Source organism: Lagopus leucura, unplaced genomic scaffold (genome assembly GCF_019238085.1).
Source record: "Lagopus leucura isolate 7727_CA_CO unplaced genomic scaffold, USGS_WTPT01 Super-Scaffold_100001, whole genome shotgun sequence".
NCBI classification, from domain to species: domain Eukaryota; kingdom Metazoa; phylum Chordata; class Aves; order Galliformes; family Phasianidae; genus Lagopus; species Lagopus leucura.
The window spans coordinates 86,782,138-86,797,231 of NW_024962262.1; the positions used below are offsets into that span (position 1 = coordinate 86,782,138).

Genomic DNA, 15,094 nt, shown 5'->3' on the forward strand with positions numbered 1-15,094 from the left:
CCATGGCGGAGGGGCTGGGAGCAGGGCGGACCTTCAGCCGCCCCACGCCGCCGCCGCAGACGGGCTGGGAGCGGCTCAGCGAGCTGTGGCGGCGAGAGTGAGGGCCGGGCCGGGGCGGCGGGGCCGGGGCGGCGGGCTGAGGGTGTGCGGGCGTGCGTTCCGGGTGCGGAGCCCGGCGCTGCCGCCCCGCGGAGCCGGGAGCCGAGGCCTGTCCGGGCCGCGCGGCTCCGCGCTGAGGCACGGCGTTTCCTTGCAGCGAGCAGCAGCGGTATCCGGAGGAGACGGTGAACATCATCAAGTCGGCGTTCACCGGGGGCCTGGTCGGCTGGCTGTACGGCGGCCTGCCCGCCTTCCGCCAGGCGCGGAGGGCCTTCATCGAGGGCAGCCAGGGAGAGGTGTTCCAGAACCGCGCCGATGCGGTGGTACGGGGCCGGGGGGCGAACCGCGGGCAGAGCTGCCTTCAGAACCTCGGTGCTGAGCAGGGGTGGTGAAGGGGACGGTTTCACACAGAGGATGGTGACGCACTGGGACAGGTTGCCCAAGGAGGCTGTGGATGCCCCATTCCTGGAGGCATTCAAGGCCAGGCTGGATGTGGCTCTGGGCAGCCTGGTCTGCTGGTTGGTGACCCTGCACATAGCAGGGGGGTTGAAACTAGATGGTCATTGTGGTCCCTTTCAACCCAGGCCATTCTATGATTCTGTGTGCAAGCAGAAGTCCAAATCAGGTGGCGAGGTCCCAGTTGCTTTGCCTCTGCAAAACAGCGCTACAAATGGCAGTTAATTCTTGGGGTGCCTGTTCTGCTGTAAACATCAGCTCTCATTCCTCAGGAAGGGATCGGCTTTACCCTTGGGGGTGTCATTCCCAGCACCTCGAGTGGGGTCGGTGCCACTTGGCAGCACCCCGCAGCACAGTGGTATGGTGCTGAAGGGAGCGGCTGTACGGTCTCTAACCCTTCTCCTCCTCCCCCCAGCAATCTGCACACCGTGCTGGGCTCAGGAGCTTCATCCGCTACGGCTGGCGCTGGAGCTGGAGGGTGGCCACCTTCGTGACCATATTCAAGTAAGTGTGCTCTTCGTGGTAGCAGTGGGAGAGCAGAGAGTCGTGCTTGGACCCAGGCAGTCTGACCAATGAAGTGGAAACATGAAGAGGATGTCACCTTCTTAAATTAGCCCAGCGCTAAATCTTCTCCTGCGCCAACGCAAAAATGAAAACCGGAAAAGCTCCACTCACAACAGCTGGTCCATTCTGTTTTGGGCCTAAATTGTGTTCTTCCCACCACTTAACAGCTTATTTCTGTTTTTTCTTATTTTGATGCATTGTGCATTTTTCTCTGAGATGGCATTACAGTGCACTGGCTGTTCTGGAACAGCTTTCTGTCCCGTACTGATTTTTCTCCTTTTTGTTACGTCTTATCACCCCCACTTTGTGTACAGTGGCATTACTCACAATTCTCTGTCCTTGTCTTCACGTTCTTGGAGGTGACTCCTTTGCGTGTCCCTGCACAAGCAGTGCACACACAGCGTTCCACTTCTTCAGTTTTCTCCCCCAGAAGTGCCCGTGTGTTTCTCACAGTACAGTGTCAGACTAGGCACGCTATTCCAAATAACGCCCTTTACAACTAGAAACATCACCATGCCTGATGTGAAGAGTGGTACGTAGTTCTATACCTGCACTGACTACACCTGTGGGTGCATTGTGTTCCCCTTCTGCTTTTTAGATAGCAGCACTATTGACTAGCATTAACTCCCAGACAGCTGCTTTTATATTTCGGCCTTTCTTCCTGATGTTTTTGTGCCTTTCTCTATTTCATCCATGTTTTCTGTCATGTTTTGGCTCCTTTTGCCACAGTATCTTTTCTCGAGTTTAATTAGCGTGCTGTTTGCTTTCTCTTTCGGAACTTTTAATGCATTAGATTTTTTCAGGACTAGTCGTGCAATGTCGTTGCCATCCACCAGATGTCTCCCACGCAAGCAAATGCATCATCCTTTTTCACCGCTCCTTTGTGGAACGCTTTGAAGGGAGATGCTGCTCAGTGTTACTTGTTTCTGTGTGGAATCATACAATGTTTCATGCTGAAATGGCTCCACAAGAATAATTGAGTCCAGCTCCTGGCTCCACACGTGACCATCCCAAATCCAAACCCTGTGTCTGAGAGCAGTGTCCAAACACTCCCTGAACTCCAGCACCTGGGGCTGTGCCCACTGCCATGGGCAGCCTTTGCCATGCTCACTGCCCTAAATTCGAAGTTGAAGGTTCTGTCCTGCAGTTGCATACATGTAAAGTCTTGTGGTTTAAAAACAGGTTGTTAGTTCCACGTTTTGGAAAGGTTGGCATTACATTGGTAATTAGTAATTGGAGAGAGAGATGGAGGAGGTGGTGCTCCTAATCCAGCAGGGGACCTTCTGCTTCATGGAGCTGGTGGCCCTGATGACGCCTTGAGTATGATTCAGCTCTAGTGGTAGCTGTACAACTGACAGGACCACTGCATTGCTCGATCCCTTTTATTCTTGAATGTAGGATGGATTAAAAAAAAAAAAAAAAAATGAAGTCTTTGATTTACAGAAAGGAAAAAAAAGCTATCCAAAAGCAGTCCTCCCTGACCTCTGGCTGTCCAGCTGCATGAGGTAAAGTTGCAGAAATAAAGCACTTTTGGTTGGCATGTGTGTGCTCCGGCCAGGCTGGTAGCAGGATACAGCGGCACCCTGCGGGTGGGCTTAATGAAATCCTGCTTCTTTTCAAGCAGTGTCTTTTTCATGTGTAACTGCTGTCTTTATGCCTCACCCTTGCAGCATGGTGAGCACCGGTCTGTCCGTGTACCGCGATAAAACCACCATCAGTAATTTTGCTTCAGCAGGAGGTAAGACTGGGTAATTTTTATCTGTGTACTTTTTAGCTTTTTCAGTGTCAGTAAGCAGAGGACATAAATAGAAAATCATAAGCAAAAATCCATATCTCTTGAATATGAGCAGACCCGTAGCATCGTTGCACCCGGGTTTTGCAGCCTGCTACGCTGGCTGCCTTTGGAACTTTGCCCCATGGTATAGTTGTTGTCTGCCTTTATTTGTAACACATAATCAATGCATTATCTGAAACCAATGGGGAATTTTGTAGTTATTAGTCCGTTCTCAAAATACTTGTTGAAGTTTTTGTGTGAAAATTGCTTGTGTGGCATAAATGCAACATTTAGTGCATGACCAGCCCTCATAACCACCTCCTCGGCAGAGGATCAGCTCTTATTTCTGCTCATCACAACAGTTTAATGTTTATAAATGTTTATAAAGTACTGTTTTTGTGGCAAGTTTTGCACATCCACTTTTGGCAATAGAGCTCCTGGTAAATATGGTCATTGGGTTTTAGAGGATTTGTTGCCCATACAGCTGTGTATGTGCTTTACTGTTCTTTTCTGCCTTACATGGCAGCAGCTATAATTAGCTGCAGTTGAATAGAAGGGAAAAAAAAAGAGGGGGGGCAAGGGGGGAGAAAGGGTGATGGAGCCTGGAGTGTGCTGCCCAGAGACACTGTGGAGTGTCCTTCTCTGGAGATATTCGGGACTGTCTGGACACCTTCCTGTGTGACCTGTTGTAGGGAACTGCTGTAGCAGGAGGTTGGACTGGATAATCTCCAGAGGTCCCTTCCAACCCCTATGGTTCTGTGATTCTGTGATCGTGCTCCAGTCTGGAGAGAACTGAGTTCCACTTTCATAGTTACTTTTGCATTTTAGCATTTCTTAGGGAGTTGTTCTCAAGAAGAATGAGCTTTGTGATATGTTTTAGTGCAGAGAGCACGTGGACGAAAGCAGGGGAAAGCATTGTCACAGTAAGTCAGGCTGCTGCGACTGCATGGTGGGAGCTGCTGGCCACAGCGTTTGGTTTCTGCTCTGTTAAAAACAAAAGTCAGCTAACAGAGAGGAGAAACTGAGCGGAGCAGCTCCCTTGGCAGGCCTGCAATGGCTGGTGAGGGGCTGATCGTGGTTTCAGCCAGTTTGTGTTTTTCAGCCTTCACAGGAGCTCTCTTCAGAATGCACTTGGGCCTGTCTGGGCTGGCAGGCGGCTTCCTGTTCGGAACAGCCTTTGGGTAAGTTGTGACTTGTGGCAACCAGAGACTGAGTCACAGTTACTTTTTGATGGTCTGTGTTAGGTGGTGGCCCCCCACACCAAGCCCGGAGTCACAGGTGGGACTGCAGATGTTTTCCTTTCTCTCTTGCCCTGAGGGATTTTCTTTATTTTTTCCTGGGACCTTGTGATGATTATTTTTCTTCCAGCCCTTTAACTGTTTTTTCTTTTCTTGATCTATATTTTGCTCTTTCCTCTGTGATAAGAGCTCAGTGCTCTCAACAGAGCGTCTTACCGCTGTTTGCATAGCAGAGGAGGCACTAACTGCTATTAAATAGGAAACCATGAGGGAGGGTCACAGACATGTCTTGTTGGTACGGCCATTAATAAGCCCATTGGTTGTGCACGGAACAGTTTAAGGTCTTTTCAAGTAACTGTGGTGTTTGGGGTTAAATACAGGAGTGTAGGAGATAAGGGCTCCTCCTCCAGCAGCTCAGAGCCCAGAGCTGAACGCACAAGGGCTGTTGGATGGGTCAAAATGAGACATTTGCAAAACAGGTTCCATCAAAGCCAAGATGTGGAGTGGCGGCTGTTAAGAAGTGCTGAAGAAGAGGCTGTGTGGTAGGGCTGTGCAATCCAGAGCTGTAAGATGTCACATCACTGTGGATACCTTGCATCTCCCTGAGGGTGGAGGGGACCCATAGTTCTCTGGGATTCTGGCCGTTTAGGCAGCGACCTCTTAACTCGGGCAGAAGTTAAGAGAAGGCAGGTTCTTCAGGCTGAGCTGGTACATTAAGGGTTGTTGGTGCACATTAAGGCCTGTCACCCCCTTGATTTGTGTGTTCCTGCTCATGAATAACTTCAAAATACATTTTCAAGGGGCTACAGTGAGTCACAGCTGATGACTGACATTAGCACGAGAGCGCCTTAGTCTGTGGTGTCATTTCAGTACTGGGCAATGTTGTGCTTCAGTGATCTGGTGGCTGGCCCCCGCACGCTTCTTTCACTCTTGCCAGTAAGTTATTACTACTGAATGTCCTCTGGGTAACTTGTGACTTCTCTTCTACTTTTTCTAGGATCCCTGCAGGGGGCCTCATAATGATTGCACAGAAACTTGCTGGTGAGACATTGCAGGAGAAGCGAAATCGTGAGCGCAGGGAGCAGTATGAACAGAAATTAGCAGAGTGGTAAGAGACAGAGCTGCCTATGCAAGTCTTTGACTAGAAGTGTGTCCAGGTCTCTGTGTCTCAAACGTTTAGAGAAGCCATGCCATACCATGTTTTTGGTGTATTCCACATATCTATCTACAAACTGCTGATAAAATCTTCTGGGGATAGAGGGCTGTGAGGCTGGCTGCGTGACTTACTGAAACTCACAAGGAGTGCCTGTTCTAGGAGAAACTTTTTAAGGGTTGAAATACTTGCAGTGATGTCTTTGTAAGAAATACACTGACATAAAGTTTCTTTGCACTCTCCTTTCCCTCTTTAGGCAATCCAGGCTTAATGTGACTGAAGACTTGGGCAAAATGGACAGCGATGCCCAGGAGCAATCACAGACAGAAAATAGCAGGAGAATCTAGGAGCTGCTGAGTCGTCCTCAGATCTCTGTTGTAAGCAGCTACAAAGTACTTTGATTCTATTCTAAGTCTTTGTCCAAAGACATAATGGAAGTCTTCTGTGAATGCAGTTGTATCCTTCATACTTCTGAAAAACCAGTTTGCTGGAAATGTTTTTTTGTGGATGCGTATCGCTTCTCAAGGGCTTGGAAGGGCCAAACCTGTTCCACTTTACGAGGTGGATGGGTAGGCTCTACAGGCTAGCAAGTGTCAGCTAGGTTTGGCTGAGGATGAGGGCAGCCACAGAGTCTCTGCTGGAACCCATTTGCTGCTGGAAATGTCCAAGCTGTTGGTGATGTAGAATAGCAGGAGGAGCCTGCTATTGCTGAAGGGAGCCTGATTCTGAAAGCTAATTTTATTTTGGTGAAAGCTGCTCTTCAGACAGTGCCTGAAGCCCCTGCTGTTGAAGCACAATATAGGTTGCACCAGTGAGAGTGTTCCTCCTCTTGCCACCCCTCTCCCACACCTTGACTTTGCCTGCCTGGGATCGGTTTGGTTTTGCTGATGGTGGTTTATTCATGTTTTTTACAGAAAAACACATTTGTTTCTTGCAGTGCTTAGGGTATTTCACAATCAGTTTTGAGGAAGGGTGGAGGAGATTGGAGTGGCATGGAAATACCCTGTAGAAGACATGTTTTGGGTTCTTCAGTAGAAGCGTGGCTGAGGGGGTCAACGGAAAGGATGACCTTTTCTGATGGTAATGGTAGAAGCATTGGCTCAGTGGACAGATTTAACAGCAATAAAAAATGCTCAAATTTCACATGAAGGTTGAAAATTAGAGGATTACCTCAGGGGGGGAAATGCAGTTCATGACATTCAATAAAGCCATCTGGCAGTGGTGATTGTGTCCATAATCTCTTTATGCTTAACTAGTACGGTGCTTGCATTAGGGATACATACTTAGCAATGTCCCATGAGGAGAGTTCTATCCAAGATCCCCCCCAGGAAGCATGAAGTCTGGTGGCAGTGTCAGACTTCTTCCCAGGCAGTAACAGGAACCTCTGATTACTATTTTCTAGCAGACGTCAAGTTGTAGCTGCTACCTATGGGTAGGGCTGAGGATAATTTAATAATGGCCTGTACCTGAGGGCAGATGGTGGCCTGTTGCCATTTTCCCTCAGAGCAGAAGGTCAGACTAATGGCCCCTTTTCTTTGCTGGGGTTTTTGTCTTATTAAAAAGAATTGTATCCAGGCGGGGGGTTAAGGTCCCATAGGAAAAAGAGTAGGCAGTCTATTCTGTGTGAGTGCTTTCCTCTGCTATGGCTAATTAGTGTTGAATGAAATATGAGCAGCTCATTGCACAGAGCATATTCCACCCACCCAAAGCAATCTTTTTGGCACAGCTTGCTTCCAAGAAGGTGTTGTGTTTTATAACTTCTGAAACAAACGTTTTATTTTTCAAACACCTCAGTGTAATTCATCTGTCCATGGAAGGAATGCCTGTATTTCAGGGTTTTCATCACTCAGCTTTGATTTCCCCCTATTTGAAGTGAAGAACTATGGATAGGTCACTCTCCCTTCCATGTTTAAACAGTGTACATTGGTGGCACTGGTGTGATTAACCTCTGGCCCCTCAGAAGACAGAAGGCCTTTCCACATCACATTTTTGCCACTACAGTTATATATATAGGAATGTTTTGTATTTTTGTGCGTGTGCTTGTGTGCACGACACTTAGCTGTGTCATTGCTCAGCTCTTCTCTCTGCCTCTTTCAGGGGGTATTTGACGTGGTGTCAGAAGAACACCAGTTTTCTTGTGTCTGTGACCACTGATGCAGGGATGTTGCTCCTTGGGAAAGTAGGCAGAGCTAAGATACAGCAGACCTGTATTCTTTTTCTTCTCCATGTAAGGAAGGAAGGAGCCCTTGATGCCCTTATGTAGCACCTTAGCAAGGGGAAACACAAACTTCCATCTACATTCAACTCAGGATTAGCAGCCATTTTTCACTCTGTTTCTTGCTGAAGTTAGTTCCTCATTCCCGTACTTCCCAGTACGTACAAGACATCTTTTATTTCTGAGGAAACTAAACGGATTGTACAATATAACTTTTAATACAATTAAAGGAGAAACCCCAGCACGTGTAATATACAAAATACCTGCAATAAACAGCAGCTCACCTGGTAGAAAGACCCAGATATTAAGCTGAAAAGGTCTCATGGAAACCATTTGTGTGCAATTCAACGAATACAGCATAAAGCAATTGAAAACATGATTCATAATATAAGTGCTTAAGAAAGAAAATAAACCAAGCAGCCTGCCTGTTGAGTATAAGAGCAAACTGATGCTAGGCATATTTGTCAGTGGAGGTTTTGGTTTCCTTTTTAAGGAGTTACTTAAAGTGTTGTGGGAGTCTGGCGTGACACAGAAAGGTTTGGCACTGTGCAAAAGACAAACCCTTCTGCAGAGTGCTGTGCAATCAGTCATCAGTTGGGAGCAGAAGTAGAGCATGGGGAAGCCTCTGAATTCAGGTGCAGCTGCCAGAGCTACAGTGTGGTTGGCAAAGTGAAAACATAGGAAATGATTCCAGTGAAAAAGAGTGTGTTCAGCCTGCAAGAAGCTGCTTGTTCTAGAATAAGCACATGCAGACTGAAGGAAAAGGTAACATGAATGCTATGAGACTGCATTTCACTGGCAGCCCTTCCTGTGACAAGGTCAGGTTGCCTTTTAGTAGTACTGCTTCCTATGCCACCTCTGTCCCACTTGCAACCAGAATGAACATGTGCAGATAACTTTGGCTCCTTGTCACCCACTGAGGGCTTGGTGGCAAGTTTTGTCTCCTTTTCTCTGTTTTTGACCCCTCAGTAGGAATATTCTGAAGTTCCCATTTCGTCTCATAAAAAGGGATAGTGGTAAAAATGCTGATGGGGCAGCAGGTTTCAGCAGAAGTAGAAAGGGAGCAGTGTCTTATTTTTCACTAGTGACTTGCTCTAATCCCTTAGACTCTCATTGCTCAATGCTCTGTAAACTGCTTTTAGCGCTTCTGTTCCCTCCAGCATTTTTTCCTCCAATACATACCTGCTAGAAAACATTTCTGTGTTGTGTCCTAGCAAGATAAACAGCTCAAGCAACAAAATACCCCACAAAGATGGTGGTGTGATACTTTCAGACTTTGGCCTGCCCTGCTAACTATGTACTGGATGAAGCAATAAGGTAATGGGTACAGCTTGCAGTAGGACAGAACTAAAAGGAAAAACTGAACAAGGCCTCTATATTCAAGGCAGGGTTTAGTTGGTATGCATAGCTGCTTAGGAAACTTGGTGGTGCTTGGGATTTTTTTCCACTCTTTTCCCCTCAAAACGAGAAACCGCGTTTTCCTACACAGTAGGCAAGAATATCACCTAAGTTAGATGAGTCCTATCCAGTGCTAGCATCCTGGCTGAGAAGAGAGAATGCTGACAGAAGGCAGCAGCATTCAAAGCAAAATAAATCCCTGTGTCACCATGAGAGACTCTCCCCAAAAATGGAGAACCTGCACTAACAAGTATTCCTAGGCAAACGTACAAACAAAAACAGATTTAGGAAGCAAGGCCCTGACTTAAATTTCATTACTGTTGGTACACGTAAGTTAACCGCTTGTTAACTTACAGAATTTAAATGGGGCTTTATGACAAGTGTGAGTAGGAAAGAAATGCATGTAAAGCTTGAGTTTGTGTGTGCACGTGCATGCATACATACCCACGTGTTCACAAGCACCACCACAATTAGCAGGGCGGTCTGTGTGAGGTACGCCCCGTGTCTGAGCGGTGCAATGGAGGAGCTAGGTTGGCAAGGCCATCCTTTCAAGAGAGAAAATGTTATGAGAACTTCTGCCACTGCTGTACATAAGCAGTATTTGCTGTTGGGTACGCTGTCAGTATGTGTCGTTCCCTACAAAGTCTCAGTGAAAACAAGCAGGAGGTGTGTATTATTCCCACCTCGAGGCACTTTTTCCTGAAGAGTGTGCATTGCTGCCTCTTTAGGGGAGAAGAGATATCACATCGCCTATCTAACCATCGAGCCAAACTTGGCCAACACTGAACAGCACTGGCAGATACCGGTATGAGGCTGAATGCAAAAGTAGTTTTGGCTGCTTTGAGTTGCACCATGGAGGCATGGCCTCCACGAATGTTGGGGTCTGGGGGCAGTTGTGCGTTGCTAGAGGGGTGGGTGGACATGGGCTACCTGCCAGGTCTCTGCAGGGCCCCCGATTCCTGTAGAGGCAACATCAGAGTATCCCGAGCACTCGAGCTGGCATGCTGGAGGAGCACAACGTTGAAGGTGTTCTTCTGACCTGCTGTAGGAACATGGAGGGTCCTCCCAGTTGGAATTCCAGCAAACCCTTTGTAACAAGACCACCTCGTAGCTTCTGTGGCATAGGCGGGTATTTGTATTCATTCACACAAGATTATGTTGTCAGTCTTCTTCAGAAGATCTTTCTACTGCTCTCATCCCCTTTCAGAGAGCCTAAGGGTCAACGCCAATAAGCATTGCTGTAGAGAACAGTGGGAACTGCAGTGCAGGATACACAGAATAGGAAACCTGAGGGAGACAGAAAAAGAGACTTTACTGATTTTTTTTTTCCCCTTCTTAATTCTAAATCTAAGTCAGAATGTGGCAGATCCGAGAGAAACACAGATCACCTGTTATAGTCCACAAGAGGGCTCCTATTATGGTAAAAATGGCTGTGCAGAGGCAGTTCAAGGCACGCACTGCAGCGAGCCACTGGCTCAGCACTTGCTTAGTGTGAAAACCTTTGAACCAGAGATGCCATCCTCCTGTGAGGAGAGGATGACTAATGAATGTACTGCCTTATTTAAGCAGCAATAGGACATGGCTCAGTGCATCATAAAGTTACAAGATCACAGACTGCCACTAAGCAAGCAACACATTGTCCTAATGTACAGCTTCCAGTCCTATGCACAGACAGCAGCTGTTCCAGGCACTGCAGTTTGGAAATAACAGCTGCTTACAAAAAAAAAAAAAAAAAAAAAAAAAAAAAAAAAAAAAAGCCTGGAAAACTTTAATTAAAAAAGAGGAATGTGGTAGAATGGATTTATCCAGTAGGTGAACTCCCACCAGTGAACAGTACTCACAAAAGCCCCCAGAATTCATGCTAACCAAGGTTCTAGTATCTGTTCCAGATAGGGCCTTCCCCAGAGGAAAATATGAGTGGGTGGTCAAGTTTGGAAATGAGAAAAGTGGCCTGAATGATGGTTTCTCCTTCTTTCTGCCTCAAAAATACTGAGCCTTCAGATTACTGCAACACAGCTTGAAAAAGTTTCATGACTTTTAGGACTATATAACTTATTCTGTGCTATCACACTAGCAATTCAGCATGCTCTGGTAAGACCAGGAGAATACAGACACCTGGATGGATAATGAGACAAGAAATGACTGTTAGCTGTTAATCTTTCCTTAAGTCTCCTGACTTGGAAAATGCCTTTGGAGGACACAGCTCCAAACATTTCAGCTTTGAAGCTAAAATGCATATGATGCTTCAAAGTCATAAACCTTTGGCAAGCCAGACTTTCCCAGCCATTCTTACACCATCCTTACAACAGCTCATATCAAAAGTAACTCCTTTTAAAATGCAGGTGTTTCCTGCGCAGGACTTTTAAGAAGTTTTTTCTTCTACCCATTCCTCCAGGTGTTGAAGGGAATGGAGACAGGTCAGAAGCAGGCTGGTATTGGTAATCTCATTGGGAAAACAAGAGTTACCATTTGGTTCTTCACCACTTGTTGGGTCAATCCTTCATTTATCTGATTGCAGACGTTCCCATGTTTATGCATCAGATGAGGCACGTGGCTTGCAGGCCATCAGTCAGAAGCAGCCTTTAGGGGATGAGGCCACATGTGAGACTAGGTGGTGATGAGCTACTTGCAAATGAGTCCAGTAGGACAGAAACTAAAAGATTGTCCAGTTCTTAGCTGGAAGGCCTGTAAAATGTGAGGCTCTCCCAGTGGCAGGGGATGTCACGGCAGATCCCAGTAGATGGATGACTTTGCTGGATGTCCAGACCACTCTTCAGATATTAGCATACTAGCCTGTGTCCTTACACAATTTCAGAGGAGACGCTAACAATCAGATCTGTTAAGTGTTCATTTCCTTTCTTCTCACCCTCTTCACTCCCACCTGGTCACTAGAAATGACTTAATTACAGAAGTAAATGCCATAAAAACTTGTGTACAATCTGCGCAGGGTCCATTCAAGGGAGAAAAGGCCAAAGAAGCCTGCAAAATTAGGTCCTGTAACGTATTTCACTGGATTAATTTCTAGAAATTTGAAATAACCTTAAGAAAGCAATGCCCCACAAGCAATACAAACCTCATCCCTTGCCTGGGAAATATCACAGGCCTGAGTTGGTGTAATGCTATAATGTGATGGAAAGCACTGCAATGATAGTGGAATAGCAAAATCCTAGACTGCAGCAAGTAGTGAGAATATGCTCTGTGCAGCAACAGTAGGTACATAAGCAAAGGAAAAAAAAAAAATCTGATTCCCCTTGGAAGGCCCTCAGGCAGGCAGGGATCTCCAGATGAGATACCCTCACCTCTTAAACCCTATAATGAGGTTCTGGGAAGGAATGGATCCTGGCTCCACCCCTTCCAGTCACTCAGGTGCATTGCTTGCACCTGAGCTCCCCTGAGTTGGCCCTGCCTTCCCACCAGGAGCTCATCACTGCTTCAGGCTGTGACTCAGCATTTCCACTACAGTCAGCAATAGGGCCCTACTGCTTCTGTGCTAAGGGACAGTGCATACTTCTATCAAAAGCCATACATGGTTTTGAGAGCTAGCATTGCACTAGAATCTGAGCTGAGAGGCTGTTGTGCCAAGGGAGGTGTGGTGCAGTAAAGTACCTGCAAAAGTGATCTGGTCATAGGGATGACATTTCACATGTCACTTTACAGCTGTGGGGAGAGTTCATAATTTCTTTCACGTCTTCTGTTGAAGCTTGATTCTTAGAACAGTGGGAACAGGCTGAAAGAGAAGATCCCTCATTAGTACTTGGAGCTCCAGAATATCTGGAAGTGCTTGATCCAAATGCCTTCTTCAACAAAGTAAATCATAACTGAGAGTGAGAAGAGTAGAGAGAAGAAAATCTCAGACAGTAAAGAAAAAAAGTCTTTTAGATCTAGTTCTATTTTTCCTTGGTGGGACTCATCCCTGTAGTAGATCTGAACACGACTAGCCCGTAGCCATAATCTGACCTGGTCCATCTTACACAGATGTTATCTGTGTAGTGTTGTATGGATAAAACTGTACTCATTAGCAGGGAGTTAGAACTCCAGTCTGACACAAAGACAAGCAACCAACCACATGCTGAGACAAAGTCAGCAGGGAAATAATGGTAAAAGTTACTGTCACTACATGCAGCTTACCAACTGAGTGAGAGAACAGCGGTGTTAGCATAAGGAACCAGCCCTCTGAGGTCTCCGAGAAACATTTGTGTCTCAGCATCTAAGATTGGCTTTTGTTTTTATAATTCAAGCTGGATCCCTGTTCTACTCCAGTAAATTGTAATTGCACAGACTATTAAACACTGCGTTTTTGGTTAAATTAATTGGAAGGATGAAAAAAACGCCCAGAAAGTTTTCATTCTTAAATTACTACGAAGACAAGCTGGTTAGGCTGTGAGCTCCTCACATTAGGAGATGTGAACCTCAACAAAGCACCTACGTGTTTTGGTCACCACAACAATCACACATCTGAGAACCCTTATTTCCGTTTTGCTGTATCTTTTCTATTCCCTCCCACAACTTCAGCTACTTGAAGCATGGCTTTTTGAGCTCAGAAATGACTGAGCTCTTGGTCCAGCTTTCCCTACGTGAGAGCAACAGAAATACTTTCAGACGTATTCTGAGCTCCCACAGTATCTCTTGAGTGGTGATCTGCAGCAACGCCAGCAGGAAGCATGTGAAAGACAGACATTTCCCTTCCCAGGCAGGTGATAACGCACAGCAGCACCAAAGCATACAAACTGGGAAGTTGGTTTGAAATGCCAGCTTCGGTTCCTTACAGCTTACAAAGTGACTGCAAAGTGACTGTACAAAGCAGCACCGCCTGACTCAGCAGATCCACTCTGTGTGCATATTAGGAAAATTGGACTAAAAGGGAAATTCCCTTTTATGCAGCTAAGCCCATTGCTGTTGCAGGTGATCCCATTCTACCACACTGGTATGCTTTCTACTCTTAAGAGCAATCTGGTATCAATAGATATCTGAGAATGCTCCAGAATCTTACTCCTTTAATGCTAGGGAACGTTTTAGTTTCCAAGCCTGTATTTGTTTAGAGAAAGATCTTTGAATTACACTTGTCTTTTTCCCGTAATTAGAAGCTCATTACCCCTGCAGCTAACAGCACAGGCTGCTTGGTCATGACATTCATATTTTCAAACAGATTACTGCTCTCCCATCAACACAGCTCCAAGGCACAACAGAGAATAACCAGCAGTAATGTCAAAGAGGGACATGAGTGGAAAATGAGGAAATGCACAGGTGTTGCTAAGGGTCTCTGCCTTCCCCAGGTGCTTCCTTTCTTGGTGATAAAGCACAGAGGAGTAATCAGCCCAGCCTAATGCAACGGTCACATAGTTTTTTGAAAGGCTGTGGTTGGTTAGGAGGGGAAGAAACACAGTAATGTTGCCTCCTTATTCTCACTTGCAAGTGACCTTGCTCAGAATGGAAATAGAGATAACACGAGATATGAGGATGATGAACTCACGAGTGTTCTTGAGTGAGCCAAGTCCCTGCTGCCTAACGTATGAACCTGTTTCCGGTGGGGGATACCACTGTGATCATGATGAGTTAATACACTCAACCTGGTGGCTTTTGGTCTAAGTGTGCTGAACACAGAGCGCTCTCAGTTTGTCTTCAACCTTCACTTCTCCAGTGACCTGACAGACCTCAATTGGGTGATATTTATAACATGTTGCAAGGCCTGTTGTCTTTCTGCAGCACTGCTCTTCCAAACTACCAACAGGGTGCAGAGAGGACATATATTGCTGTTGACTTTTTGTACAGGCTGGATCCCTACCAGCCTTTATAAATCCATTAGATTTAGATGCCCACATCTTCAGGGGCTTTCTTGTTGGCCAGCTTAGCTGCTGCTCCTAGTCATGTCTATCTAATGAGATCTAGTGAGTTGCCACCTGAGGTCCTCTATGCAATCACAAAACTTGTTGACATGTCTGGATTACTGAAGACTTCATAGCGTTGGGCAGGGCACCTCACCTTTGCTCTTTTGGGACCAACAAAGAAGACAAATACAAGACTCCTGATTACTGTTTTTTTTTTTTTTTTTTTTGTTTTTTTTTCCTAAAAGTGCTCAAATTGCGGTGCTCAAGTCTATTCTGTAGCCCTAGCACTATACATTCTTGTAATATTAGCTCTGTGACTTTTCTGAGAGATTGTCCAAGTAGGGCGTAGAGACAGATATCATTTTGAAACTG

The 15,094-nt window shown here is 46.1% G+C and overlaps 2 protein-coding genes across 9 annotated transcripts in view; one reads left to right on the forward strand and one right to left on the reverse strand.

The window, feature by feature from the left end:
- Positions 1 to 15,094, forward strand: part of TIMMDC1 (translocase of inner mitochondrial membrane domain containing 1) — a 24,424-nt gene continuing 9,330 nt past the window's right edge. For 6 of the 8 annotated variants that reach the window (XR_006178013.1, XR_006178012.1, XR_006178015.1 and 3 more), the window contains exons 1-7: positions 1 to 97; positions 257 to 422; positions 971 to 1,059; positions 2,790 to 2,857; positions 3,996 to 4,074; positions 5,129 to 5,239; positions 5,541 to 5,661. Coding sequence is in view for 3 of the 8 variants with exons in the window: in XM_042866422.1 (XP_042722356.1) it covers positions 3 to 97; positions 257 to 422; positions 971 to 1,059; positions 2,790 to 2,857; positions 3,996 to 4,074; positions 5,129 to 5,239; positions 5,541 to 5,631 (699 nt within the window). In the remaining 5 variants the exon portion in view is untranslated. Of the gene's footprint in view, positions 98 to 256; positions 423 to 970; positions 1,060 to 2,789; positions 2,858 to 3,995; positions 4,075 to 5,128; positions 5,240 to 5,540; positions 6,508 to 15,094 lie in introns of those variants that run through there. The other 2 variants (XM_042866421.1, XM_042866420.1) reach the window with 2 other exon arrangements.
- Positions 7,596 to 15,094, reverse strand: part of CD80 (CD80 molecule) — a 21,941-nt gene continuing 14,442 nt past the window's right edge. Inside the window, exons 5-6 of the mRNA XM_042866419.1 lie at positions 12,504 to 12,624; positions 7,596 to 10,184 (exon numbers count right to left, since the gene is read on the reverse strand). Coding sequence (XP_042722353.1) covers positions 12,521 to 12,624 — 104 coding nt within the window. The 3' untranslated portion in view covers positions 7,596 to 10,184; positions 12,504 to 12,520. The remainder of the gene's footprint in view (positions 10,185 to 12,503; positions 12,625 to 15,094) is intronic.